Here is a 27,019-nt window from a genome sequence, read left to right on the forward strand (position 1 = left end):
TAGTCTGCTCTAAGTCAAAACTTAAAATATTTACATATATTCAGAGGTTGTATTCACCAAGCATCTCAGGCCACTGAAGTAATGAAGATTTGCCAAATGGACAATAATGGTCTTCCAGTAATAGGAACACTTTATCTTGAAAAAAAAAAAAAAAAGATTTGGCCACAATACCTCAGCAAGACACAAGCCACACACTTACAACAGAAACTGAAGGGGGAGGGGCCTGGGTGGCTCAGTCGTTAAGCGTCTGCCTTCGGCTCAGGGCGTGATCCCCGCGTTCTGGGATCGAGCCCCACATCAGGCTCCTCTGCTATGAGCCTGCTTCTTCCTCTGCCACTCCCCCTGCTTGTGTTCCCTCTCTCACTGGCTGTCTCTCTCTCTCTCTGTCAAATAAATAAATAAAATATTAAAAAGAAAAGAAAAGAAAAGAAAAGAAAAGAAAAGAAAAGAAAAGAAAAGAAAAGAAAAGAAAAGAAAAGAAACTGAAGACGGGGATTTGCACTCTGGCCACACAGAGTAGATATACTTTTCCCTATTCCTCCTGCTACTTCAGTACAACTAAAAACACTGGACACCGGATATAAAACAAACATAAGATGACTCTGAAAGGTGGAGAGAAGAAAGCAGACCAGCCAGGGACCTGAGCAACAATACGGTGGTTGGTTGCCTGGGTTTTCTTTGATGCCCCAAATATCCCAGACCTGGAACAGAAGTCAGCTGGTCAGAAATGCAACATCTAAAAAAATCATAAGGGATTATTATTGTCTTAGTTCATTTGAGTTGCTGTTACAAAATACCACAGACTGGGTAATAACGTAAATTTATTTCTTACAGTTATGAAGGCTGGGAAATCCTGGCTGGGTCCTCACATGGTAGAAGGGGGCAATGGATCCCTCTAGAGCCTCTTTTATCAGGTCCAGATTTTTCCTCCATTTTGAATCTATTCCTTACTCCTTTGTCAACTCTTAGATAATATAGTAAGAGTTTCTTCTTAAAAGTATCAATCTTTTATTATCTAGGTCTTTTATTATTTAGATCTTTTCAACGAAAGAGTTCGTGATAGGGTGCCTAGGTGGCTTAGTCAGTTAGGTGTCCAACTCTTGATTTCAACTAAGGTCTTGGTCTCAGGGTCCTACTTCAAGCCCCTCATTGAGCTCTGCACTGAGCCCCACACATTGGTCCTAAGATCAGGAGTCGGATGCTTCCCCAACTGAGCCACCCACGCAACCCTTACCTAAATGTCTGCTTGGTTCTCCCAGAAAAGGAAGGCCTAGGTAACTAATCGGCAGTTCCCCATTCAACACGAGTTACCTGACCTGGCTCTGAAGCGTCCCTTTGTTCCCTGCAAAGGGAAAGTAACCTTGCAGTAACCAATCTGCTTTTACCTAGTATGACTTCCTGTGCCGGCTTCCTTGTGCCTGTAAGTCTTTCATTTTGTACAGCTCCTTGGTGAGCTTTTCTGCTAGATTGGATGCTGCCCATTTCATGAATTGGTGAATAAAAGCCTACTAGATCAGTGAGTTATGGGAATTTTTCTTTTAACAGGAGGGAAAGAGGTTTTACAATGTGAAAGATACAGTGAGAAAAAAATGGACGGTGTTATTGTGAATTATGAATATTGGATTTCTTTGTTGCTTGATTGGAATTACTATCAACTACTTTTGATTCCTGAATTATTCCTTTATAACACAAATTGGATCATGTAGAGCTTTACATACAGATTATAAAAACCAGCTATTAGAGTTAATTGAAGGTATTTGAATAACTTCCACTACTTCCTTGACAACATCCCTCCCCACGTCTCCAACCCCAGGCTCCTATAAAACCTACTCTTCTTATGCATTCTTACCAACTGACCACTCTCCAACTCTTATTCACTCAATGAAGATTTAGGCAACTTGTTCACATTCCTCTTCTATATCAAATTCATGCCATAATCCTAGATTTCAATAGCCAGGTAGATGGCCCATCTAACAGTATAGCTTTGTGATTAGTATGCCTATCTAACTTCAGTACCCTTCACCTATATTCAGTGATGTGTTGAAGCCAGTTCATTCCACGTCCTGCGAGCTGATTGTTCATATCTCTTTCTAGTCCCACACTAATAACATGTTGGTAACTTGAAATCAGCCATAGTGGCAGTATTTACACAATAAAAATCAACAAATGCTACAAATCAGGGAACTTTATTTATTTTTGAGGACCAGTGGACCAGCAATGACTGTCTCTATCCCACTTCAACCTTTCACACACAGATCCAGAAACAACCCGGGGTTTGGTCATCAGCAGAAATCGCTCCACACCGGAAATATAAAACTCCAATAATGCATTTTCTAGCCACCGCCTCAAATCTCAGCTCTCACAGCCCTGTTCCCTTATACCTTCTCTTCAGTATCACATAGACCTTCAGGTCCTACTTGCATATTCTCTCCACACATCACAAAGGTAGAAAGGATTCCAGTGGACTATGCCTTACTGTTTGTTTTAATCCTCTATTAAGAAGAGGACCAACAAACCACTCAACATTAATCAATTATCTCTTAGTAGTAAAAACAACTGGTAATAAAATTCCTATTTCTTCAAAAATCAATCAAAACTTGTTCTTACCTTCATCATGAAATGTTCACGGTAACTTCTTTTTTTCTTTTTTAATTAAGCAAGCTGTATGCCTAGTGTGGGGCTTGAACTCACAACCCGGAGATGAAGAATCATAAGCACTACTGACTAAGCCAGCCAAGTGCCCCTCTTCTCTCAGAAAGAAAGAAAGAAAGAAAGAAAGAAAGAAAGGGAAAAACCCTAACCCAGCTTCTGCAGGCTGCAATGGTATCTTCTTCTCTTTTCATATTCATATAGGAGGTGGATCTGTTCACATCTGCCAACAGTTCCAGAATGGTTTCTTTTCATTCTGCCTTTTCTCTTCCAGATGTACCGTGTATCAATAGACTAAAAGAATTCAAATAACTTTCATGTGTCACTTAAAATAATAAAAAGAAACACATCATATATAAAGAGAGGGAGAGAGACAGATAGACAATGTATTTCTAATGACAATAGTTGTTCGGTCATACAAATATTCCCATGAGGAATGTCATTTCAGAAACCATGCTTTCAAGAGAACATTTGGGTAGAAGTGTCTGCTTAAATACTAGGATAATATTGTGATGGTCTGGACATCGCACATAGACTAAAATACTTCTACCACAACAATTCCCAATGGGGATTTGTTAATTGGATTTGAAGAAGGAGAAAGGAATTGAAAATAACTACATTGCAATAAAAAAAATGACATATGTAAAAACTTGCTTTGTCATCATATCTACAAATAGCGTAGATACACAGTTAATTATGAATATGAAAGGGAAGGGTAGAGAACGGTAATATCTCCTTACTCTAAAGCTAGTTTACAGTTTCAGTTCTATTTCCATGTTTTCTGTCCTCTTTTCTCTTAGAAGCACAGCCACCAGGATTGATGAACTTGAAGTCAAGCCAAATAAATAACCCAATTGAAGCACAGACAGAAAAAAATTAACTTTTAAGAAATTGCATTCAACACATGTGGCACACACGCAAAAGATCTAACATATCTGTAACTAGAGTGTCACAATAAAGAAAAACAACAGGATTGAAGAAATGATGACTAAAACAGTGCCAAACCTGATGACAGACATCGATCCACAGATCCAATCAACTCTGCAAATCTTAGGCATTATAAAGCTAAATAAAACCATACCAAGGCACATTATAGTCAATTGTTTACAGTTAAAGACGGAGAAAAACTTACAAGCAACCACAGGGGGACAAAAAGGACACATTACCTTCAAAGATGCACAACAAGGGGCACCTGGATGGCTCAGTCAGCTAAGCCACCAACTGTTGATTTTGGCTCAGGTCATGGTCTCACAGTTGTGGGATTGAGAGCTGCAACAGGCTGCACAGTCAGCATGGAGTCTGCTTGAGATTCTCTCTCTCCTTCTGCCTCTGCCCCTACCCCCGCTCACACACACACTCTCTCTCTCAAAATAAATAAAATCTTTTAAAAAAAGAAAAGATGCAACAAGACTGAGGACTGACTTTGTTTTTTAAGATTTTATTTATTTTAGAGAGAGAGAGAGAGTGCATGGGGGGGGCAGAGGGAGAAGAGAATCTCAAGCAGACCCCACTCGGAGTGTGGAGCCTGACTAGGGGCTGGACATGGGGTTGGACTCCGGGCTTGATGTGGGGCTTGATCCCAGGACCCTGAGACCACAACCTGAGCTGAAACCAAGAGTCAGATGCTTAATCAAATGCTCCACCCAGGCAGCCCCTGAGGACTGACTTAACATAAAGCAGTCAGAAAATCACAGAATAACATCTTTAATGCACTGTGGGAAAACCTGTTATTCTAGGGTTCTGCACTCAGTGAAAGTACCATTCGGGGCACTGGGTGGCACAGCTGGTTAAGTGTCCAGCTCCTGGTTTTTGGCTCGGGTCCTGGTCTCACGGTTGTGAGACTGAGCCCTGTGTCGGGCTCTTTGCTCAGCACAGAGTCTGCTTAAGACTCTCTCTCTCCCCCTCTGCCCCTACCTCCTGCTCTCTCTCTCTCAAATAAATAAATCTTAAAAAGAAAATACCACTCAGAAATTAAGATTAAGTAAGGAAGTTTGCAGGAAAAAAAAAAAAAAAAACTGAAGGGATCCACTGCTATAAGAACTATGCTGTAAGAAATACTAAATGAAGTTCTTCAGGTTGATGGAAAATTAGCCCATTCAGAAACATAATGGTAGGAAGGAGGAAAGAGCACCAGAATCGGTAAATGTGTAAAGAAACAGAAATAAGTACTAGCAGTTAATAACGACAATAATAATGTCTTGTGGGGTTAAATTTGTAAAAGTACATGATAATAATAGTACGTGGGTGTAGGGTAGTTTAAAATGAAAAAATAAACTTCTTAAAAGGAGCAGAAATTGTAAAAGTATTAATTCAAAGTAACTTATCATAAGTCAAGTACATCTCTGGGTCTAGGTAATCACTAAATATAACAAAAGTATATTATTAAAATACAGAAGGAAAATAGAATAATAAAATGAAAATACTCAATTCAAAGTAAGTGCTAAAGGAAAAATTAAGAAACTATATTGGCTAGGGTTCTCCAGAGAAACAGAATGAATAGGATGTGTGTATATATGTAGGAAAAGATTTTAAGAAATTGGTTCTGTGCAATTATAGGACCTGGCAAGTCTAAAATCTACAAGGGAGACCAGCAGGCTGGAGATCCATGGAAAAGCCAATGTTATAATTCAAGTCTCAAGGCTATCTGCTGGCAGAATTCCCTTTCACTCAGGGTAAGTCAGTTTTTGTTCTGAATAGGCCTTCAGCTGATTGCATGAGGCCCATCCACATTATGGAGAACAATCTGCTTTACTCAAAGTCCACCACTTTAAATGTTAATTTCATTCAAAAACACCCTCACAGAAACACTTAAAATAATATCTGACCAACATCTGGGCATCATGGCTCAACCAAATTGGCCCATAAAATTAACCATCATAGGAAAAAAGAATAGATGGAGAATATAGACAATAAACAACAACATAGTAGACTTAGATCCAACTTTATCAGAATTTACTTTAAACATCAATAGCCTAAACATTCCAACTTAAAAGCAAATATTATAAAATTGAATTTAAAAACACAAAGCTCAGGGTGCCTGAGTGGCACAGCGGTTAAGCGTCTGCCTTCGGCTCAGGGCGTGATCCCGGCATTATGGGATCAAGCCCCACATCAGGCTCCTCTGCTATGAGCCTGCTTCTTCCTCTCCCACTCCCCCTGCTTGTGTTCCCTCTCTCGCTGGCTGTCTCTATCTCTGTCAAATAAATGAATAAAATCTTTAAAAAAATAAAAAATAAAAAAAACACAAAGCTCTACTATATGCTGTTTATAACAGATACGCTTTAAATATAACAACACAGAAATGGTTGAAGAAAAAAGGGGGGGAAATTGCCATGCCAACACCAACTGAAAGAAATGTGGTTTAGCTATGTGAATATCAGACAAAGTAGACGATGAGACAAGAAGTATTACCTGAAAATAAAGGATTAGATTTCATAATGATAAAAGGGGCAATTCAACAGAAAAATAAAAATCTTAAATTTGTGTGCCAATTGTTTCACAATTAGAAAGTAAATGTTGACAAAACTAATATATAGAAAAACCCATAATCGCAAGTGCAGATTTTAACACACTTTTCTCAGTAATTTATATAACAAGCAGGAAGTCCTGAGCCTAAAAAAATCTCAGTCAACTTCGCCCTTATTGCAAGGAGAGGACAGCTGAAGGAGCTGGAAGCCTGACAAGCAACCAGTGGTGGACTTGGAGTACGGCAGGCTAAGCATGGGGCTCCCTGCTCAGCGGGGAGTCTGCTTCTCCCTCTACCCCTACCCCCTGCCCGTGATCTCTCTCTCCCTCTCTTTCAAATAAATAAAATCTTTAAAAAATGTTTTTAATTTGATAAGGTTCGATTTATCAAATTTTTTCTCTTAAGGGTCATACTATTGGTATCATATCTAAGGAGTCTTTAACTCAAGGTCAAAAAAATTTTCTCCTGTATTTTCTTCTAGAAGTTTTAATAGTTTTCACTCTTATATTTGGGTTTATGATTCATTTTTAGTTCATTTTTGCATAGGGTACAAGATACAAAATCTGCTCTTTTAAGCAGATGGATCAAATTGTTCCAGGATCATCTGTTGAAAAGACTACTCTTTCTCCACTGAATTGCCCATCTACCTTTACAAAACAAACAAACAAACAAAAACAAAATTAAAAAACAGATATTCATGTGTTCGGATCCTTCTGGACTTTCTATTCCATTCCACTGATCTTTTTATTTTTATGCCAATATCCACAGTGTTACTGCAGCTTAATTTTTTTTATGAACTATAAAATTTTATTAAGATATTGGAAACATTCTTTTTACTTAGTACATGATTTTTACATTACACCAATAGGCATTTATAAAGATGTCCATGACTTTCATATAACATTCAACACATAAACTAGCAAATCTAATATTTAACCACATAATTTCTTCCTTTCAAGACATATACAATGAATACAATGTTAGTTAAAATTTCTGCCTGAGTATATGTTTCTCTTAATCCCCTTGGTGCTTCCCGGAGATGGGGCAAAATGAGCCGGACAGACTTGGAACTTTGTTCAATGCATAGTTACTGTAGCTTTAAATAAATCTTGAAACAGATGTAGTGTTAATCCTTCATCTTTGCTGCTCTTTCTCAAAGATGTTTTGGCTAGTTTAGGTCCTTTGCATTTGTATATAAATTTTACAATCAGTTTGTTATTTATAGAGTTGATGTTAGTACTCTTCTCCCAAACAAACTTTACAGGAATAAAATGAAAATTATTTGGCACCTTGTAGTAAAAATGGGAAAACAGCAGTGTAACTCAATTATTCTACCAGGATTTTAGATTAGTATGTGACTCCTACTCCTAATTTTGACACATTCATTATCAAATTATCAAAACTTCACATTAGATGAATATAGTATTGCTTGATCTACATAGAAAGTTAAAATCTGCAAATTTTTACCATGTCAGGTACAAGAGAGAACCCCAAATCCGATGTAAATCCCAGGAGACTTGATGTCTCCAAAATGAATGTTTGCAGTGAGCAGCAGAACGCTTGTACTGCAAAGAAGCTATTGCAAAGGGGGGGGGGGGAGGGGGGGAAAAAGGAGGAGGAGGAGGAGGAGGAGGAGGAGGGGGAACAGCAGCAGCAGCACCTGTCCCTAGGTGAACACCTCATAAAAGTCCGAAAAGAAGAGCATGGGGACTTTAAAAATGATCCAATAAGACTTGCAATGCTTTACTTTCTTGATTAATAAGATGAAAACACAATGCAGATTTCATCAAGCACTAGAAAAGCACTAAGAACGTGATCCCACTGAAAGCAAAGACACCAGCAAATGTGAAAATCGTATTTTGGCTAATTCTTAATTCTTCTGTGAAATTCTTAAAATAGGTCAATTTTTTTTCTTCTATACATACTTACCCCTTCAGGGAAGAAGCATAACTAAGAACCCATTGTCTATTCCTGAGGCAGATTATGTATCTCAAAAATTCCACGGAAATGCCTTTATAGAAGCGAAAGTATGTCCCAGGTGCGTATTAGTCATAACACAATCAAGAGGACAAAGCTCAAAGATCATGTGGAAGTTTTCAAACCAGCCTGTATATTAGAATCTCAGAGAGAACTTTAAAAAATACATGACTGGGCCCTACCCTGAGTTCTGATTTCTCTTAACTGATCTAGGGGCGGGGACTAGTATACATGTTTTAGAAACTGCCCAGGTAATTCTAATATGAAGACAAAGTTGAGAAGGACTGTCCAACTATTTTCTTTTATATATGATAAAACTAAGGCAAAGAAAATTGATTTTTTCAGGAATGAAGCTAATAATTATTAGCAAGAGAAAACAAGGGAATGAAACATTTACAAGAATTGGTTATTTACTGCTGCTTATGACATTACCCCCAAAACATAGTGACTTACAACAACAAACATGTATTACCAACAGGATTTTGTGAGCGCTTTACTTGAGTGATCCTGTTCCGTATCTCCTGAGACATTGCTGGCAAGCTGTCCCCTGGAGATGCAGTCATCTGAAGGCTTCACTGGGGCTGAACAAAACTGCAGAGGGCCAAGTTCCTCACTGGCTATCGGGAGCAGCTTCAGTTTCTTGCCCGACAGGACTTTCCAAAGCACTGCTTGCTATGTCTTCATGAAAGGGCAGCTGGTTTACCCAAATGAATGACCCAAGAGAGGGAGCAAGGAGGAAGTCTTGACGCCTTCAGGATCTGTTGACACCCCTCCACTTCTGCCATATTCTACTTATTAAAAGCTAGTCACTAAGTCACTAAGTCTAGCCCACACTCAAGAGCAGGGAAATCTGCCACCACCCTCTGAAGGGAACAGTAGGAAAGAATTTGTGGTCGGAGGCGCCTGGGTGGCTCAGTAAGTTGAGCATCCAACTCTTGGTTTCGGCTCACGTCATGATCTCAATGGATGTAGGATTGGCCCATGTGGGCTCCCCACTCAGTGGGGAGTCTGCTTCAAGACTAACCCAGCTTAACTGCAGCGTAAACAACAAACATTTATTCCTCGCAGTTCTGGAGGCTGGGAAGTCCATCATTAAGGTGCCACTCGATTTAGTTCCCAGTGAGCACCTACTTCCTGGCTTGTAGTGCGCTCACATGGCAGAGAGAAGAGAGCTCAGGTCTCTCTTCCTCTTCTTCTAGGAACACTAATCCCATCATAGGGGTCCCAACCTTGAGGCCGTATCTAAACCTAATCACCTCCCAACAGTCCCACCTCCAAATACCATTACACCGAGGGTTAGGACTTCGATATGTGAATTTTGGGGGGACAAACTTCAGGCTGTAGCAGGTTTTTTTTTTTTTTTTTTTTGAGATATTATTTATTTGAGAGAGAGAATGAGAAAGAGCAAGAGAGAGTGCGCACATGAAAGGGGGAGGGAGAAGCAAACTCCCTGCTGAGCAGGGAGCCTGATGCAGGACTCGATCCTGGGACTCCAGGATCATGACCTTAGCTGAAGGCAGTAGCTTTAACCAACTGAGCCACCCAGGCGCCCTCTAGTAGTTCCTTCACATCTTAAGCTAATATCTTTCCTTTAAAACTACATCCATTTTGGGATGCCTGGGTGTGTGTGTGTGTGTGTGTATAGATATATTTACATATATATATATATTCATGTACATGTATACATATTTCTGTAGGATAAACTCCTACAAGTGAAATTAGTTAATCAAAGAAAGCACACATTTCAGAGAGGTTGTAAAATGTATACCTCCTCAAAAAAGAGGAAACAGTGTTTCTGTAGTAACTGCCAGTATAAACATCTGTATCAAAAGACTTTATGTACAGTTCACCATTGAAGGGGGTAAGGAGGAACAACCCCTTGCACAGTTGAAAATCGACATATAACTTTTTTTTATAACTTCTGACTTCCCAAAACCTTGACTACTAATAGCCTACTTTGACCAGAAGTCTTACTGATAACATAAACAGTTGATTAAACATATTTTGTATATGTATTATATACTGTATTCTTACAACAAAGTAAGCTAGAGAAAAGAAAATGTTATTAAGGAAATCACAAGGAAGAGAAAATACATATACAGTACTATATTGTATTTATTAAAAAAAAAAAATCCACATGTACCCAAGCAGTTCAAACCCATCTTATTTAACTGTATTTCTATTCTCTTACAGATGGGCCACTCTCAGTCTTCATTTTACCTAATCAATCTAACTTTTCACATCGTGGATTACCCCTTCTTCGACCTAGCACTTTCTTCACTTGTCTTCCAAGGCTTCCAAGGCTCCTCCTTTTCCTCATAACACACTGGACTCCCCCTTGTCAATCTTTCCTCCTGGTTCCTCTTCATCCCTCTGAATTTGACCATTCCCTTGGTCAAATCACATGCAATCAATCGCATGGATTTAAATACCGTATCTCCAACTGGATGTCTAAGAGGCATCTAAAAACATCTAAAGCTGCATTCATAATCGTAACCAAAAACCCTGTCCTTCCACAGTGTGACCTTATTTCAACTCAGTAAACTGCAACTCTATCTTTCCATTTGCTCAAGCCAAATCTTTTCTCTTAGGTCCCAACTTTCTCTTCTTTCAGATTTCTGCTCAAGACAGATCCTGCCTCCCACCACCATTCCCTATACTCTTAGTTTGCCTCTTTTTTAAAAATGCCATGTCTCAATACCTAAAATTAGTGTTTCTTTAATTGATCATTGTGTCCTCTACCAGAATATTAACTGAGGGTAGGAATTAGCTGGTTCGCTATGGTATCTCTAGCATCTAGAGCAGTTTTATCTTGTTAGTGGCATACTGATCACTCAATAATTATTTGCTCAATAAATGAATGAGTTGTACAGGTCATACATAAATATAATTGAAAATCAGGCTGATGAAGTGGCAAAGGCAATAAATTCAGAGATAAAGCATCTAGGACAGGGATTTAGCCTAGGCACAGATATGATGCTTTAGGTAATTTATCCTTCAAAATCTATTTCCTCATCTGTAAAATGGGGTTTATGCCATATTCCTCAGAAAATGAGGAATTACAATACACAAGTCTCACCACCTGCAACATCTAGGAAAAAATATGCTTCGATTCCTCTCTTAATTTCACCAACTCATGGATAACAATTTGAGTGTACAACTTCAGAGTCTCTTACGTTATATTCGATCTTGAAATGTCCACTTGTGCAAACTCAGAATAGTAAAGGCAATTACCAGGGGGAAAAAAATCGCCAAAGAGTCTCTAATTCCATTATGGTGATGGTTGTACAACTATGTAAATATGCTAACAATCATTAACGTACACTTAAAACAGGCGAACTTTATGCTATGTAAACTACACCCCAATAAAACCATTGATTAAAAAAAAACCCAAATAAAGAATGAATCAAATTCAATAAGTAAGCTCTGCTATCAATTAGATCATCCTAAGACATGGTTTATGAAAGAAACATCGATATTTGGTCGAGTCCAAAGTGACCTGAACAACCTATCTTCAGAACTGTAATGGGGTAACTAAGCTGAGCGCAGTAGGAACCCAGCCAGGTTCCTCCAGGAAAGAAAGCATCGTACTCCGAAGCCTGCAGTGCCAGTCCTCACAAGCAAGGCACCTGCCTCCCTCCTCCTGTCCTGCTCCCCAATCAAAAGTTCCATCTCACGATGCAAAGTGGACGCCTGCGCGAGGGAGCGTCTGTCCTTGCGGGTCACTTAGCATCTAGTTTACGTAAGGCCCGCGTCTTCTCCAACCCCAGATCTGCACAGGAAGCTGACAAAATCAAGGCTTGCAGAGCTGACGACCCTCCCCACACTGACCAACCCCGAGGTCACCCTGGGCGCCTGGAGCCACGCGGCGCTCCAGCTCAGAGGGGCCTGAAACAGCGCGCTGGCTCCAACCCTGGTCGAGCAGGCGCCACCCGAGATTTTAAAGCGGTTACTGGCGCCACCTGAGCCCTCCAACTCGCGGCTGTGGGCACCAGCCGGAGCATGCCCGCGCGGAAGCGCCGCCAGAACTTTCACGGGTCAGCCCCGCGCGCTCAGACCCCACCGCCGAGGCCGCCTGCGTCCGCTCCCGCGCGCGTCGCTGTTCTCCCGCGAAACAGCCCCTCGGTTAGGTTGCAATCGCGAGGTCCCACCTCCCCCTCGGCGGGTTCTCCGCCCCGCACGGTGGCGCGTTCTGAAACGGGTCTTCCACCAGCCAATCACTTCTGCCAGCGAGTCACCACCAGGTTCCCCGTGCCTTCTTCGTTCCCTTCCGCCTTCAGCGACGCTCTTCAACCGCCCGGATTGCGAGCCTCTTCCGTCCCCGCCCCGCGGAGCCACCCGGGCGCAGCTTGTTCGACGGGGCGCAGGCGCAGTAGTGTGAACTCGTTGACGGGTCGCTGAGGCCGGGCTGGGCTGCGGTGCGCAGCCAGGGATCGCACCTGCGGTTGGCGGCGTCCAGTGCAGAATCTCGAACGGGAATCCTGCCCAGGCACGTGGTCTTTGTGTTAGCAGCCGCCCCGTCGCTAGAGTGTGTTGGGCCGCAGGCGAGGCTTCAGAGTAGGTTGTACAGGTCCTAATGGTCCCTCTTTGGCGGAAGGAGACACCTCAGATAGGTGAGGAGGCGGAAAATTGATCTTAGCCTTTCGGGCCTAGAATGGCGCCTTGCATTTGCACACAAAGTACCTGGCTGTGCCTGTTGGCTCCTGTCCTGGGGCAACAAGCTCCATTAATCTGACCTGAAAAATATTTCTGCTAGGGCAGTAGGGGCTGCCTGAAACCCGAGTCACAAGGCAGAATCCCAAGCCACATTTCCTAATTTTGAGGTTTATTTTAAAATTTGAGGGTGGTTAATAACAGATGTGCAACAAGAACTAAGTTCTCCTTATAGGCCACTGGTTACTGCGTGCTAATTGGAGTGCCATAAATTTACCATTTCTCTTCAAACTCATGCTGTCCTCTATTTGCCATATCCCCAGTGTTAGACCTAGAGTCACTTTCTAGTTTGGCCCCTAAGAAAATTCCTCATTCCAGTTGAGCTCTCCCTGTGCCACAAGCGAAGGAGATCTGATTGCTTAACCAGTGGATCTGGTTGTCATAGTTAACTCTACTTTTGGTCATTTGGACAGTTTCCAGTTTGGGGCAATTATGAACAATGCTGCCATGAATAATTTTATAAATGTCTTTTTGTAGAATATATATACACATTTCTCTTTATAGTTTATTTTATTTTAAAGATTTATTTGTGTTAGAGCATGGGGGGGGGGCGGAGGGAGAGAAGCAGACTTTCACTGAGTGCAGAGACCAATATGCGGTTCAATCCTATGACCCTGAGATCAAGACCTGAGCAGAAATCAAGAGTCAGAGCCTTAACAGGCTGAGCCACCCAGGCGCCCCATATATACACATTTCTATTAGGTAGGTATATATGTCTATTCAATTTGGATAGATGTGAGCTATGGTCAGCAGAATAATGGCTCCCCAAAAGGTCTATGTCCTGATTCCTGGAACCTGTATTTTAGGCTACATGGCAAAAGGGAATTAAGGTTGCTAATCAGCTGACTTTAAAATAATTACTCTGGACTGTTCATTTTAGAAATAATCTGTTAACTATAAATATAAATATTCCAACTAAGAATACAAGTTCTGATTAATATCTTGCTTAAAATACTGCTAATAATAAATATAATTAGATATATGTTATAAGTAACAATCCAGACTAGACCATAAATAAACGTGTAGAACAACATAATGATAAAGACAAGTTAAATGCCAAATATTAAAGGAGAGAATTTTTCAAGTGAAAAACTCCCAATGCATTTTATTCATAATGTAGCCAATTCAAGATGCTGGAGGAGATGTTGTATCTTCTGTGTTCTTGTTGGCAGCAATGAAGACAGAACTTTTTTATTCATTATCCTGTCCAGTCTCACAATCAGATGCAACCTTTGATTTGTTAGATACTTCATAATCTTGTATAATAAGCCTTAGGTGATTGATGATTTCCTTGTCAGCTGTTCTCATGTTAAATCCCAACATCTTCATAATAGTTTCTCGAAAACCAGAAAGCTACAAAAAAACACCAAAAACATAAGATACAGCGTTAGTTTTGGTCACTAACTTATTGTGTACAGTGAAACTGGTATCAGAAATGTAGTCTTATTAAACATTTCTTTATGAAATGTAACATTCTATATTCAAATTGTATTTTTAAGCTAGAAATGTGGTCTCTTCTATACAAGAACTCCTTATTTAAAAAGTCCTTTTCATTTTAAGAATTTATTTTTACACTTTATGGACTAAACCTAATTTTACTGCTGCTTGTTTTTCATCCCTAAGGAAATTCCTTTTTGGACTTCGGATTTGCTATATGGCAATAGTCGTCCCCTAAGCATATCTCTCTACTCCTCCAAAAACTACAGTGATCTTCTAAGAAAAGCAGTTATAACCACCCACAAATCATATATAAAGCACACGTAGGGAATATCACAGAATTCAGTTTGCATATAAGTGGGGAAATAAATATCCTAAACCAGCAGAGGCAGCTCCTGGGCCCACACTGGAGGATGCAGCTGGTTTCCAGTGGCATCCCAGAAATAGGACAAGGCATAAATGGGGAAATACTGAGAAGTCTAAGACTGGTGGGTCAGAAAACTGACAAGTGGGAAGGAAAAGAAAAGGGCTTAAAAGCACATGAGACCAAAAATGGCGGTCTTTTTTTTTTTTTTTTTTAAGATTTATTTATTTTTAGAGAGAGAGCTCGTGCCTACAAGCGAGCTGGGAAAGGAGCAGGGGTCGGGGAGAGGGAGAGAGAATCTGAAGCAGACTCCAAGCCCAGCACAGAGCCTGATGCGGGCCTCCATGCCACCACAAGCTCATGACCTAAGCTGAAACCAAGGTGATGCTTAACCAACTGAGCCACTCAGGCACTCCCAAAAATGGCAGTTCTGAAGGACAAGGTTTCTGAAGGGGAGAGGAAGATACTTGGAAGGGTGAGATATTCCTTGGAGGTTTGGAGATAAAGGAAAAGAAAAAAGCGAACAGTGGAAAATAAGGTAAACAAGAGTACTGCAGAATCAGGCATCATATAACCTCTCACCACAACATAAAAGGCTTGACTTTAGGAACTGCACTCACTGTGCCAACAGAAGAGAGTAGTATTGAGTTAAGAAACCAAGTAATCCCTGCCCTGTAACTACCCTAAAGCAGAAACACCTGAAATTGAGAGGGCAGGGCAATTAAAAGGATTTTATTTTATTTTTATAGATTTTATTTATTTGAGAGAGAGAGAGAGCCGGAGGAGGGAGAGAGAGAAGCAGACTCCCCACTGAGCAGGGAGCCCACATTGGGCTCTATCCTAGGACTCTACCCCAGGATTCTGGGATCATGACCTGAGCTAAAGGCAGACACTCAACCAACTGGGCCACCCAGGCACCCCTACTAAAAGGATTTTAAAGTGAATAGGTATATAGCAAATAATATCCCTCCAAATTTCTTTAAGAAGAAAATAGCATAATCCAAACTAGTCAGGTGATGAAAATACTCCCTGCAAAAAGCTGCCATGGGGCAGAAGAAACATGTTTGACACAATACCCGATATGGATTAAATTTCAGGGGCGCCTGGGTGACTCAGTTGGTTAAGTAACTGACCCAAGCCCAGCACAGAGCCTGATGCGGGCCTCCATGCCACCACAAGCTCATGACCTGCTGCTTGTTTTTCTGGCTCAGGCCATGATGTCATGGGATTGAGCCCCTCCACAGGCTCCGTGCTCAGCGTGGAGTCCGCTTGTCCCTCTCTTTCCTACCCCACTGGCATGTGTGTACTCTCTCTCTCTCACAACTAAATAAATAAAAAAATCTTTAAAATTTTTTTCAAACAAGGATTTGTAGACATGGGGTGGGGGGCAGGAACATCTCTATTTTGAATCAGAAATGCAGTAATTCAGAATACAAATGGACCAAAAATGATATCAAATATGCCTTATAGATAAGGAAGATGTGATGGTTGAACTCAGGCAAGAGTAAGACAAAGTCATCTCAGAAGCATAGTCAACTACAGAGTACCCAAAGGAGAAGAGATCTGACTGAAAGTATAGTAAGGATATTGACAATAAAAACAAGAATATAAATATGCAGAAGCTCAAAAAAAAATAATATGATTTTATGTTTCAAGAATCTTTTAAGGTAATTGGTTAAAGTTACATATTTCTTAAGCTACTAGTAACAGAGATGTGGCATATAATTCCACAGTAGCCCCCAAAATTATCAGTTAGCCTTTTAAAATTTCTCTTAAGGGGTGCCTGGGTGGCACAGTCTGTTAAAGCGTCTGACTCTTGGTTTCGGCTCAGGTCGTGATCTCAGGGTTGTGATCTCAGGGTTGTGAGGTCAAGCCCGGAATCGGGCTCCGAGCTCAGTGCAGAGTCTGCTTGAGGTTGTCTTTCCCTCTCCCTCTTCCTCTGTCCCTCCCACTTGTTCTCTCTCTTTCTTTCTAAAATAAATAAGTCTTTTTAAAAATTCTCTTACAACACCTGCTTTATAAATGTAGTGAAAATCTAGGCAAATTTAGAAGCACTACCCTCTTTTCCTAGAAAGTGGCTCAGCCCCAGACACATGGTTTCCCCCTGAACTTCCATGCTCTGACATCTTTCCTCTTGTCATGGGTTACTCAGAGGATATATATGCAAACCTAAGTGAAGATAGTCATATATGCCACCCCTTGCCACTGTGGATTCACAAGGAGTAGGCATTTGACCTAAGCTGGGCTTTCTTAGACCCTTTCCTGGGACTCTCTCTCCTGTCACACAATCTTTAAACATAAAGCAAGCTGACACACATAGAGATGCCAAGAAGAGATGGTGAGAAAAGCTTTAGAAGACTCCAGGTGCTGACCCTGTAGCCCAGGTGCCGCTCTTGCCCCCTCTGAGGTCTGGTTGTTTAACTCACTGATTCCATAAGCCAACAAACTCCTTTTTGTCTGGCTTAGATAGACTCTAAGTTGAGATGGGTGTTGATCCCTTTAACTTAAAGACTCTTTATAATGAACAAAACAAACCTCTTGTTGTTGTGGTACTTTATCAAGCGTGCTCTTTGCTGTGCAGAGCTCAGGAGTGACTGCATCCAACAGCTGATGGACCTTCTCTTTGTCCCCTCTTGCCTCTTGCTTGGCACAGTCTAATGCAGTTTTCAAGTTGTCTGTTTTCATAACTGCTTTCCCTCTCATTGCTTCAACTTGTGTTAAAGATTGCCTGAGCTTTTCGATTGTTTTGTCCTGTGAGGGTATAAGGTTGGGTGACAGGGAGATGACTAATTAGATCTCTTCTAAATAAAAGACAAGGTGCATGATATAACCCATGCTTTTTTTCCTTCTTCTTCTTCTTCTTTTTTTTTTTTTTTTTTGGAAGATCTGATATATGGAAAAGAAAGAAAATTCCACAATTTATGAATTAAGAGGATATTTCTCAATCATCATACTCATCAATAACTAACAGTCACTGAGCACTTTTATAAACTTAGGATTTAAAGAGGTTTAATGAGTATTCATGTCCTCAGAAGTCTTACAGCCTCTGCTAACCAAATTCAGAAATAGAGAAAATAACTGGCTTTGCAGTAAGATAAATATTGCTGATAAAATAGCAAAAAAAAAAAAAAACCCACAAAAAACCCAAAACATTGATCCATAAGTATTTAGTGCACCTTTGGTTTAAGGCATACAATGTATGTTTGAAATACTACAAGTGAAGCTTGATATGGAGAAGATCCAAAGAGAAGCCTCCAAAAATGAATAAAACTTTTAACTTTTACCCTATAAAGAAAGACCAAAATAATATGAAAAAAGCAAGAACTCTAGAATCCTAACATTTAGAATACCAGTTACCTTTGAGAAGTAGGGAAGAGAATATATGAGGGCTTCGGTGGGGTTGATAATACTCTGGTTTTTAAGGGAAGTGGTAGATGTCCATGCATCTAATTTTATTATCCAATATGCCTTAATATTATATATACTCATGTGTGTATATAAAATAACTTTAATGTTAATTTTAAAAAAATTCAATAAGAAACATGCAGCTAAAATAGTAACAGACCAAAGTTTAAGGGAGTTTTTGAAACCCTCACTTCCTTTACTTACCTTCAGGACATTTACTTTTGTAAGTTGAATTTTCATACTTTTATTTGACAATTTCAAATCACTGAGCTGTTTCTGAAGTTTCTGAATTTTCTCCTCTAGTTTCTGAGTTGTAGTAATCTGTAAATTCTGCTGAATATTCAATAATGTTTGTTGCTCGTTTTCTTTCTCTAGCTGTTTGGACATCTTGCCATGCTCGTCTGTCCACGAATTCTTAGTTCCAGAGTTTTCCTTTGCAGAAATCAACAGTATTGAAATAAAGAAGTTGTGCTTTAAGGTGGTATTCCACACTAGCATACCAGATCTACTCTAGGCTAATAAATTGCGGACAGTAATACTTGCGTACGTAAAATATTTTTTCACCACAGATATGCATTATTAAAATAATCTGGAAAATAAAATATGACAATAAAGTTGATGACTCAGTGCTAACAATTTTATAAACACCAGATGATGGTAACATAGATTATAACAACTTTTCTAGCAATGTATACAAGGAAATAAATATTTAAAGATTCATACACAAAGATGTTCTTTTTTTCTTTTTTTTTTAAGATTTTATGTATTCATTTGACAGAGAGACAGCCAGTGAGAGAGGGAACACAAGCAGGGGGAGTGGGAGAGGAAGAAGCAGGCTCCCAGCGGAGCAGGGAGCCCGATGTGGGGCTCAATCCCAGAACCCTGGGATCACGCCCTGAGCCGAAGGCAGACGCTTAACGACTAAGTCACTCAGGCGCCCCAACACAAAGATATTCTTTACATTATTTGTAACATGAAAAATAGAAACAATGCAAATGTCAAAAAAAGAATAAATAAATTACATACGATTGATTAAGCATTCCCTAAAAGTCAAGTTCCAAAAACATCTACTAAGAGAAAATGCTAGCGATATAGCTAACTGAAGGGAGCAGGATTAAGAAAAACTATGCCTGATGTTAACACTGGTTATCTCACAGTGGTAGGATTATTGGTGATTTTAATTATATTCTTTCTAATAATCTGTACTTTATGAAGTTATTACCAGCAAAAAAAAAGAGGGTATGCAAATTTAATAAAAATACCATACATTTTCATTATATATAAATCAAAAGCTAGTAAAATTTATATTAAAAAAGAACCACTGGTTCTTTGGAAAAATAAAATAGATGTCCCAAGCAAGCCTGGTTAAAGAGGAAAAAGTGGGGCGCCTGGGTGGCGCAGTCGTTAAGCGTCTGCCTTCGGCTCAGGGCGTGATCCCAGCGTTCTGGGATCGAGCCCCACATCAGGCTCCTCTGCTGGGAGCCTGCTTCTTCCTCTCCCATTCCCCCTGCTTGTGTTCTCTCTCTCACTGGCTGTCAAATAAATAAATAAAATCTTTAAAAAAAAAAAAAAAAGCATCTGCCTTTGGCTCAGGTCATGATCTCAGGGTCCTGCAATTGAGCCCACTGTCAGGCTCCCTGCTCAGCGGGGAATCTGCCTCTCTCTCCCCCTCCCCCCACCAATCTTTAAAAAAAAAGGGGGGAAAGAGAGAAACTAAAAATACATAACATTAGGAAGGAGAAATATACAGAATGCATATATATAGAAAGTATGAAAATAATTCTAAAAGAATATTTTGTAACTCAGTGGCAATAAGTTGAAAATCTAATAGAAATACATTATTTTCTAGACAACAATAATATGCAATTATGTCCGGAAAACTCAAAAAACCCTAGTAAAGAAAACTATTGGATTTAGTAAGTGAATTCAGTAAGATGGTAGATAATTAATAAAAATATAAATGTATCAAATGCAGGGTGCCTGGGTAGCTCAGTCAGTTAAGCCTCAGACTCTTGATTTCAGCTCAGGTCATGATCTCAGGGCCCTGCGCTAGGCTCTGCACTCACTGGGGAGTCTGACTGAGATTCTCTTTCTCCCTCTCTCTCTGCCCCTCCCCCCAGTTTGTGGGCCTGTGCAAGATAAATAAATCTTTTAAAAAATATATCAAATGCATTTATGTATATTAGTAATAACCATTTCAAATAGAAATGGGGAAAATGGACGGAAAATCTATAAAACACCTAGGAGTAAATTTTACAAGAAAGATTTATATGAAGGACTTATAGGACTTACATGAACAGAAGTACAAAATCCTGTTAGAGTATATAAAATAAAATCTGCTAAAGGGAAAGAGAACATGTACCAAATTATCAAAAATTACCAATCACTAATTTATAAATATTTAAATTACAGATATCTGAAATAGTAGGATATAAGTATATTTATAATCTTATTTTAAATACACATTTTGAAATACTGATATTCAAAAAATATTTTTAATTTGTCAAATATTACAAAGCTGACTGAGTAAATAGTAAACTGTATGTACAAATTCCCACTTTGACAGGTATAAAATTTACATTGAATTATTACACTCACATAGTGTTATCATTGACCTACTTTATTTTTGTCCTCTGTTATTACTTTAAATGTATTCTGTTGGGGGGGTGCCTGGGTGGCTCAGTTGGTTAAGCATCTGCCTTTGGCTCAGGTCATGATCTCAGGGTCCTGAGATGGAGCCCTATGTCAGGTTCCCTGCTCAGCGGGGAGTCTGCTTCTCCCTCTGCTTCTTCTCCCCAGCCCTTCCTACTCGTGCTCTCTCTCTCAAATAAATAAATAAATAAAATCTTTTTTAAAAAATGTATTCTGTTGGACTAATTTTTCATCTCCCACTAAATGAAATTTAGGGCAAGGCCTTGTTTTCTCTGATCACTTTGTTTCTTTTTTTTCTCTTTTTTTAAAAAGATTTTTTTTATTTAGTTATTTGACAGAGAGAAAGACAGCCAGCGAGAGGGAACACAAACAGGGCAAGTGGGAGAGGATGAAGCAGGCCCCCAGCGGAGGAGCCTGATGCAGGGCTTATCCCAGGGATCCAGGATCACGCCCTAAGCCAAAGGCAGACGCTTAACGACTGAGCCACCCAGGCGCCCCTGATCACTTTCAGTTTCATGTAAAAATTATAACTTTACCTTTACTCAAAGTTGTAGGAACTCAGCATACTTTTTCCAGAATCAAGGATACAAAAATCATCAGAGATACTGACAATTCGAACCATATGAATAATATGCTTGAGCATTAGCTATGTATGGAACTCTACACCCAACAAACAGAGAACACATTCTTTACAAGCACATATGGTACAGTTACCAAAATCAACCAAGTATTAGCTGTGTAAGAAGTCTCAATAAATTCTCAAGGATCATATACTTCCGGCATATTGCAATAAAATACAAAATTCTTAAAATCCCATATATCTGGCAACTTAAAAATATATTACTATATTCAAAATGAAAAATAAGGAAAATGGTACATGTCAATATTTGTGGAACAAAGCTGAAGTACCTCTTGACAGGAAAATTATGATTTAAATAAGTACATTTATCAGGAGATGTGAAAGGTTAAACATAAACCAGTTGCTCTTATTCTTTCTCTTCTTATTCTTCCTTTCCTTTCTTTTCTTCTCTGGACATTTCAGTCCTAAAGCCATTAAGTGGGCAGAACAAGGCAAGCACTAGAATGACGAGAGAAATGCTATGACCCAAGCAGATGACAAAAGTGGACATAGAGGAGGGCTGCCCCACAGAGGGACTCAAAGCCTGACCAGGGTGAGAGGATAGCCCACGTGGAGAGGTGACCCGCCATAAGTGTAAGGGCCTGAACAGGGTGAGGAAGACACGCACACAGTTTTGGAAATTAATAAGAACAGACTGGAAACCAAATAGGAAAATGGGTAAAGGAAACAAAAGGCAAAGACTAAAAAGACTAAAAACTAAAAATCATAAAGAAAATGTTCCAACTCATTAACACTCAGAGAAATGCAGATTAAATTAGTAATTACTTTATACCCACTGAAATGGAAAAAAGAAGGAAGCTGGTCAATGCCAAGAAATTACAAGAACGTGGAGATTCAAGAACCCCTATGTACCTCTGGTGGGACTATCGTTCTGTGTGAGCTGACTGGCAGTACTTAATCAAATTAAGTGTACGGATACCCAAGGAGCCACCAACTCCAATCTTGAGCAAACACCCCTAAGAAATTCTCTTACAGGTCTATAGGGAAACTTGTACAAGGATGCTGGTAGCAGGGTTTGTGGTGGCAAAAAGACAGAGGTAACCAGGGTATTCATCACTGAGGAGTGGACAGGCAGAGCATGGCAGATATGCACTCTGTAGAACTCCATGTAATAGACAGAAGCAATGAACTAGATGAACACATAGCAACACTAAGTGGAACTTAAAAATACAATGCTGAGTAATAGAATGAGGTTTTGCCACAGTACCATTTATGCAAATTAAAATGTGTATAAAATTATATTTAAAAGAACATAGACAATTGACCCTTGAACAACATGGGTTCGAACGGTGCAAGTCCACTTATACACAGATTTTTTGAGACATATGGTACAGCACTGTCAGTGTATTTTCTTTTATGATTTTTCTTAATATTTTCTCTAGCTTGCTTTATTGTAAGAATACAGTATATATAAATATGGCAAACAAAATATGTGTAAATTGACTATGTGATCAGCAAGGCTTCTGGTCAACAGTAGGCTATTAGTTAAGTTTTGGGGAGAGTCAAAAATTATACATGGGGATTTTTGACTGCATGGAGAGGGTGTCAGTGACCCTAACCCCCTACACTGTTCAAGGGTCAACTGTATGAACAAAAAGATATACGTTAAACACATTAGATTGATCTCCTTTGTTTTTGTTTTAAGTCGGCTCCACACTGTGGGGGGCTTGAACTCACGACCTGAGATCAAGACCTGAGCTGAGATCAAAAGTTGGACGCTTACCGGACTGAGCCGCCCAGGCATCCCAGATTGATCTCCTTTGGAAGAGGGAATGGGAAAATGGACTTAAATGGAATAAATAATAATAAACAAGAGAAAGCCCTTTCATGGCCCAAGATACTATTTTATGAACCACAGAGTTTGATTAAGTCAATTGTCTGCATCTGAGTTCCAAATTGTAAGGAGTAGAGAGGCAAAGGAATCCAAGAAACCAACATTTTAAGAAAAGGGGGAACTCAACCTAGTTAGTAATCAGGTAAATGTTAAAACTGTACTATTTTAACCTAACTGTCTCTCTCTGTCTCTAAAAGAATGACATCATCCAATGCTGGCTAGGCTATGAAGAAGAAAGAGGTACTCCCATATTTCTATTTGGAAAGTGAATTCCTTCTGCCTTTTGGAAGTAGCTTTAAAAGTTAAAATACTCATACACTGTGATCCTACAATTTCTCATTTAGAACTCAATCAGAAAGCACCAATGTGGAAAGATATATATATATAAGTCTATTTATTGCTCCATTATTTGTAGTGGTATAAAAGGTGGAAATATTCTGATAGTCCATCAATTGGGAACTGATCAAATAGATAAGTTATACACACTCTGTGGACCACTATGCAGCTATTAAAGGAATGAGTTAAATCTTCATCTTTTAACTTAAGAAAATACCATGAAGTACGTAACTTCTTACCATGTAAGAAGAGTATTTGACTAGCATAGTCCCAGTTTTATAAAAATGTCACCACCCACATATATGTACTTGTATATTTCCATAATTATTCCATGGCAATAATTGTAGAAGATACACACACTACTGGTTACTGAGGTAAAATAGGCAGAAAGAAAGTTGAGGAAAACTATTCTTTCTTCAAGTCTTTTAACTTGATTTCAAGAGCTGTAGAAAGCATGTGTTACTTGAATATTCTTAAAATTTAATATAATGTTTTAAAATGTTTGCAGGGAAATGAAGAATTATTGATTACACATTCAGGAACAGAGGTAGAAGCTGGATTTATCCTTAGACTCTGTGGAGAACATAGTTAATACCACTTCACTAAGCACTGGAAGTTTTCTTTTTTTTCTTTTTTTTTTTTTCTTGTTTTAAGATTTTATTTATTTGACAGAGAGACACACAGTGAGAGAGGAAACACAAGCAGGGGGTGTGGGAGACAGAGAAGCAGGACTCCTGCAGAGCAGGGAGCCCGATGCAGACCTGAGCCGAAGGCAGACACTTAACCAACTGAGCCACCCCGTCACCCCTGGAAGTTTTCTAAACTCAGTGCTGGATGCATATGGTGAAGGAGTGTAATGAAAGACTAAATGAGTGAGTGAATGAGTGAGAGTATGCTTTGAGCCACAGCAGTTACAGAAAGAGTATAACATAGGTATGATGTGACAAGCACGTCTACTGAGAGATAATAAAACAGAATTTTTAAAAAATCTCCTGAAAACAAATTATATTGTACCCTACCTGTTTCCATCCCATTCTTAGAATTGACGCTTTCCTGTCTTCCTTACAGACACAGAGACATGGAGTGTCACGAAGGCACTGGTCTACATAGCAATTACGAGGAATAGCATCGCTGGCCCCTTCCTGATACTCCTCATATCTAGCTGACACAGTGCCTGATGTTCTACCTGTACAGTCATTCCTTTGAGTTCCTTTCCTTCTAATCTGCTTTTTAAAGTACATTAAGAAATACACTAACAAATGCCCTCACAATGAATACGGAATATGTATGTATTAGGGAAATGAGAGATATGGAACAAGGAGAGGTTTTTTTGATAAAAGCAGAAGGTTTAAAGGTTTGTAGCAAATTTTCCTCTCTTTTCCAATATTAAGTATAAATAGTATTAACAGCATTAATATCTAGTATCTAATAAACATTAGATAATATAATAAAATATGGTTGTTTTCACTGTCAAAGAAATGCCTTATACAGAAAATTCTTACTTCATTCCTGTCCAAGTCTAAACTCTCTTGCAAAAAGTCATTAACAGCAATTCTTCCTTCTGGACATTTCAAGGGTCTTTCTCGTTCCCTACACCTGTCTTGCATTTGGGATGATTCTCCAGCGGCTTCCTCAGAGTGACGCTGCAGCAGCTCCAGGCGCCGAGTGAGCGTCAGAATTTCCTGCTGGAGGTCTTCAGTCCTCTGTGGGGAGAGAGGATAGCCAAAACTCCTGATGGCCCATGATTTCTATTTCATTTCAAAACTATGTGCAAGTTCTACCGATACCGACACTGTAGAAACATTACATTACTCACTAGGTGAGTGGCGAAGACTTAAGATTTGGCATGTATCAGCTGGATTTAGGAAAAGAAATGGAAAGGTTTGATATACAAAATGAGACATTTTAGTTAGTACTGAGAAATAAAATTGTACAATTTTAAGCAAAAAGTGAAAAAAATGGAACTCTACAATAAACAGACTGCAACAGATTTTACGAACACATTGAACCTAAGCAATACCTATCTTTGTTTGAATTTTAAGGTGAAGAGGCATGAAATTTTACTCAACTGATTTGGACGTGACAAGGAGTTATATCCACTGAAACTTACGGGTTCAATTTTTTTATAGAGTCGGCCAATAAATTCAAACAAAGAACTGATCTGACAATGTATGTTACTGCACTGGCTGACCTGACCAGTATTTAGGCATAATGGTCACATTATCTTCACCGTACCACTATTTTTAAGGCAGGATTCACTGAGCTTACATTGAACTGTACTAAGCATTATCATGTATTAATCCATTTAATCCTTACCACTCTGTGAGATAAGAGCTATGCCCTTCCAGCCCCCACCCATCTCACCAAATTTTACAAATGAAACTGAGGCCCAGAGAGGATAAGTAATCTGTCCAAGAGCACACAGCTGGTAATGGTTGAGCTGGGATTCATACCTGGGCGCTCTGCTTTTAATAAATACACTACACTACCTCTGCTGTAATAATGGACATCATCTTCCCTTTTATCACTGTAATAGTAAACATAAAATCAAAATTAAAATTCAGAGCCAAGAATTTACTAAATCGGCTAATATCAAAATCAGCATGTTAAAAGAAACAAAGAAAGAATGACTTGTGTGTCAATACACCTACAGACTTCCAAGATCGTTCTTTCGCACCAATTTCCTGAATCCTCTCTTTCACAGCTTCCTCGGTGGCTGGTATGAGGACCATACTGTTGCTCAGAAGAGTAGCCAACTGACTGAGGAATTTCTGATAGTGTGATCGGGCAGTTTTGGTTTCCCAGCTGAATGAATGTGAAGGTCGGTCCAACTCAGATTTTTGTTTTTCCTTATGGATTGAATCTTGTTGATACTTATCCCAAATTTTCTGCCCATCTTTTGGTCCTTCAGAGTGAAAAATGTCTCTTTCAAAGTTCTTGGTCAGGATACCTTCACCTTTAACCTAAATATGCCAACACACATGTTAAACTTTCCATTTGGAATTTAATATGGAGACACTTGCTTTCTTCTTTAAAATATAAATATAGTCATAATACAAAACTTTAAGAGCAAGGCCCTCAAAAGAAATAAAGAGTTGGGGTCATAAGAGAGACAACGGCATACTCAAAAGAGCAAACTAAAACATCAAGAGGTATTAAAATGATCGTATGGAGAAACTGGTTTGAGAGCATAGGAAATTTAGGTTGGAGAAGCAGCTAACCGAACAGCTTCAGTTCATGAAGTTACACTCTTTACAGAAAATTTTGAGCTAATAAATGTAGAAAGAATGACAGAAATTTTAAAATCAGCATTTTGCATCTAATAAAATAACTGATTTGGGCAAGGATCATCAATGAGTGTTAAGACAATTAAGTGAACAGTTGCGAGGGAAATGGATATTTCCATAAAAACTTCATTATGTTACAGAACATCACTTAGTAATAACAACTTTGATGATGCAAAAGTGTAAATGAAAGAAGTCCCATTTCTTCCCCCAACTTTTCCCTTGTACTCCTATAATTATCCTGCTTCCATTGTAAATAGCC

The 27,019-nt window shown here is 39.3% G+C and overlaps 1 protein-coding gene across 8 annotated transcripts in view; it reads right to left on the bottom strand.

Annotated features, from left to right (window-relative positions):
• Positions 1 to 13,854: 13,854 nt before the first annotated feature.
• LOC123800655 (coiled-coil domain-containing protein 170-like) overlaps positions 13,855 to 27,019 on the bottom strand; it is a 45,769-nt gene continuing 32,604 nt past the window's right edge. For all 8 annotated transcript variants that reach the window (XM_045810455.2, XM_087855994.1, XM_087855992.1 and 5 more), the window contains 5 exons: positions 26,125 to 26,436; positions 24,976 to 25,176; positions 18,216 to 18,443; positions 17,142 to 17,357; positions 13,855 to 14,158 (listed from right to left, as the gene is read on the bottom strand). In XM_045810455.2, the coding sequence (XP_045666411.2) occupies positions 13,997 to 14,158; positions 17,142 to 17,357; positions 18,216 to 18,443; positions 24,976 to 25,176; positions 26,125 to 26,436 (1,119 nt within the window). In that variant the 3' untranslated portion in view covers positions 13,855 to 13,996. The remainder of the gene's footprint in view (positions 14,159 to 17,141; positions 17,358 to 18,215; positions 18,444 to 24,975; positions 25,177 to 26,124; positions 26,437 to 27,019) is intronic.

This window comes from Ursus americanus, chromosome 26 (genome assembly GCF_024610735.1).
Source record: "Ursus americanus isolate L20-20 chromosome 26, mUrsAme1.1.p, whole genome shotgun sequence".
Classification (NCBI taxonomy): Eukaryota; Metazoa; Chordata; class Mammalia; order Carnivora; family Ursidae; genus Ursus; species Ursus americanus.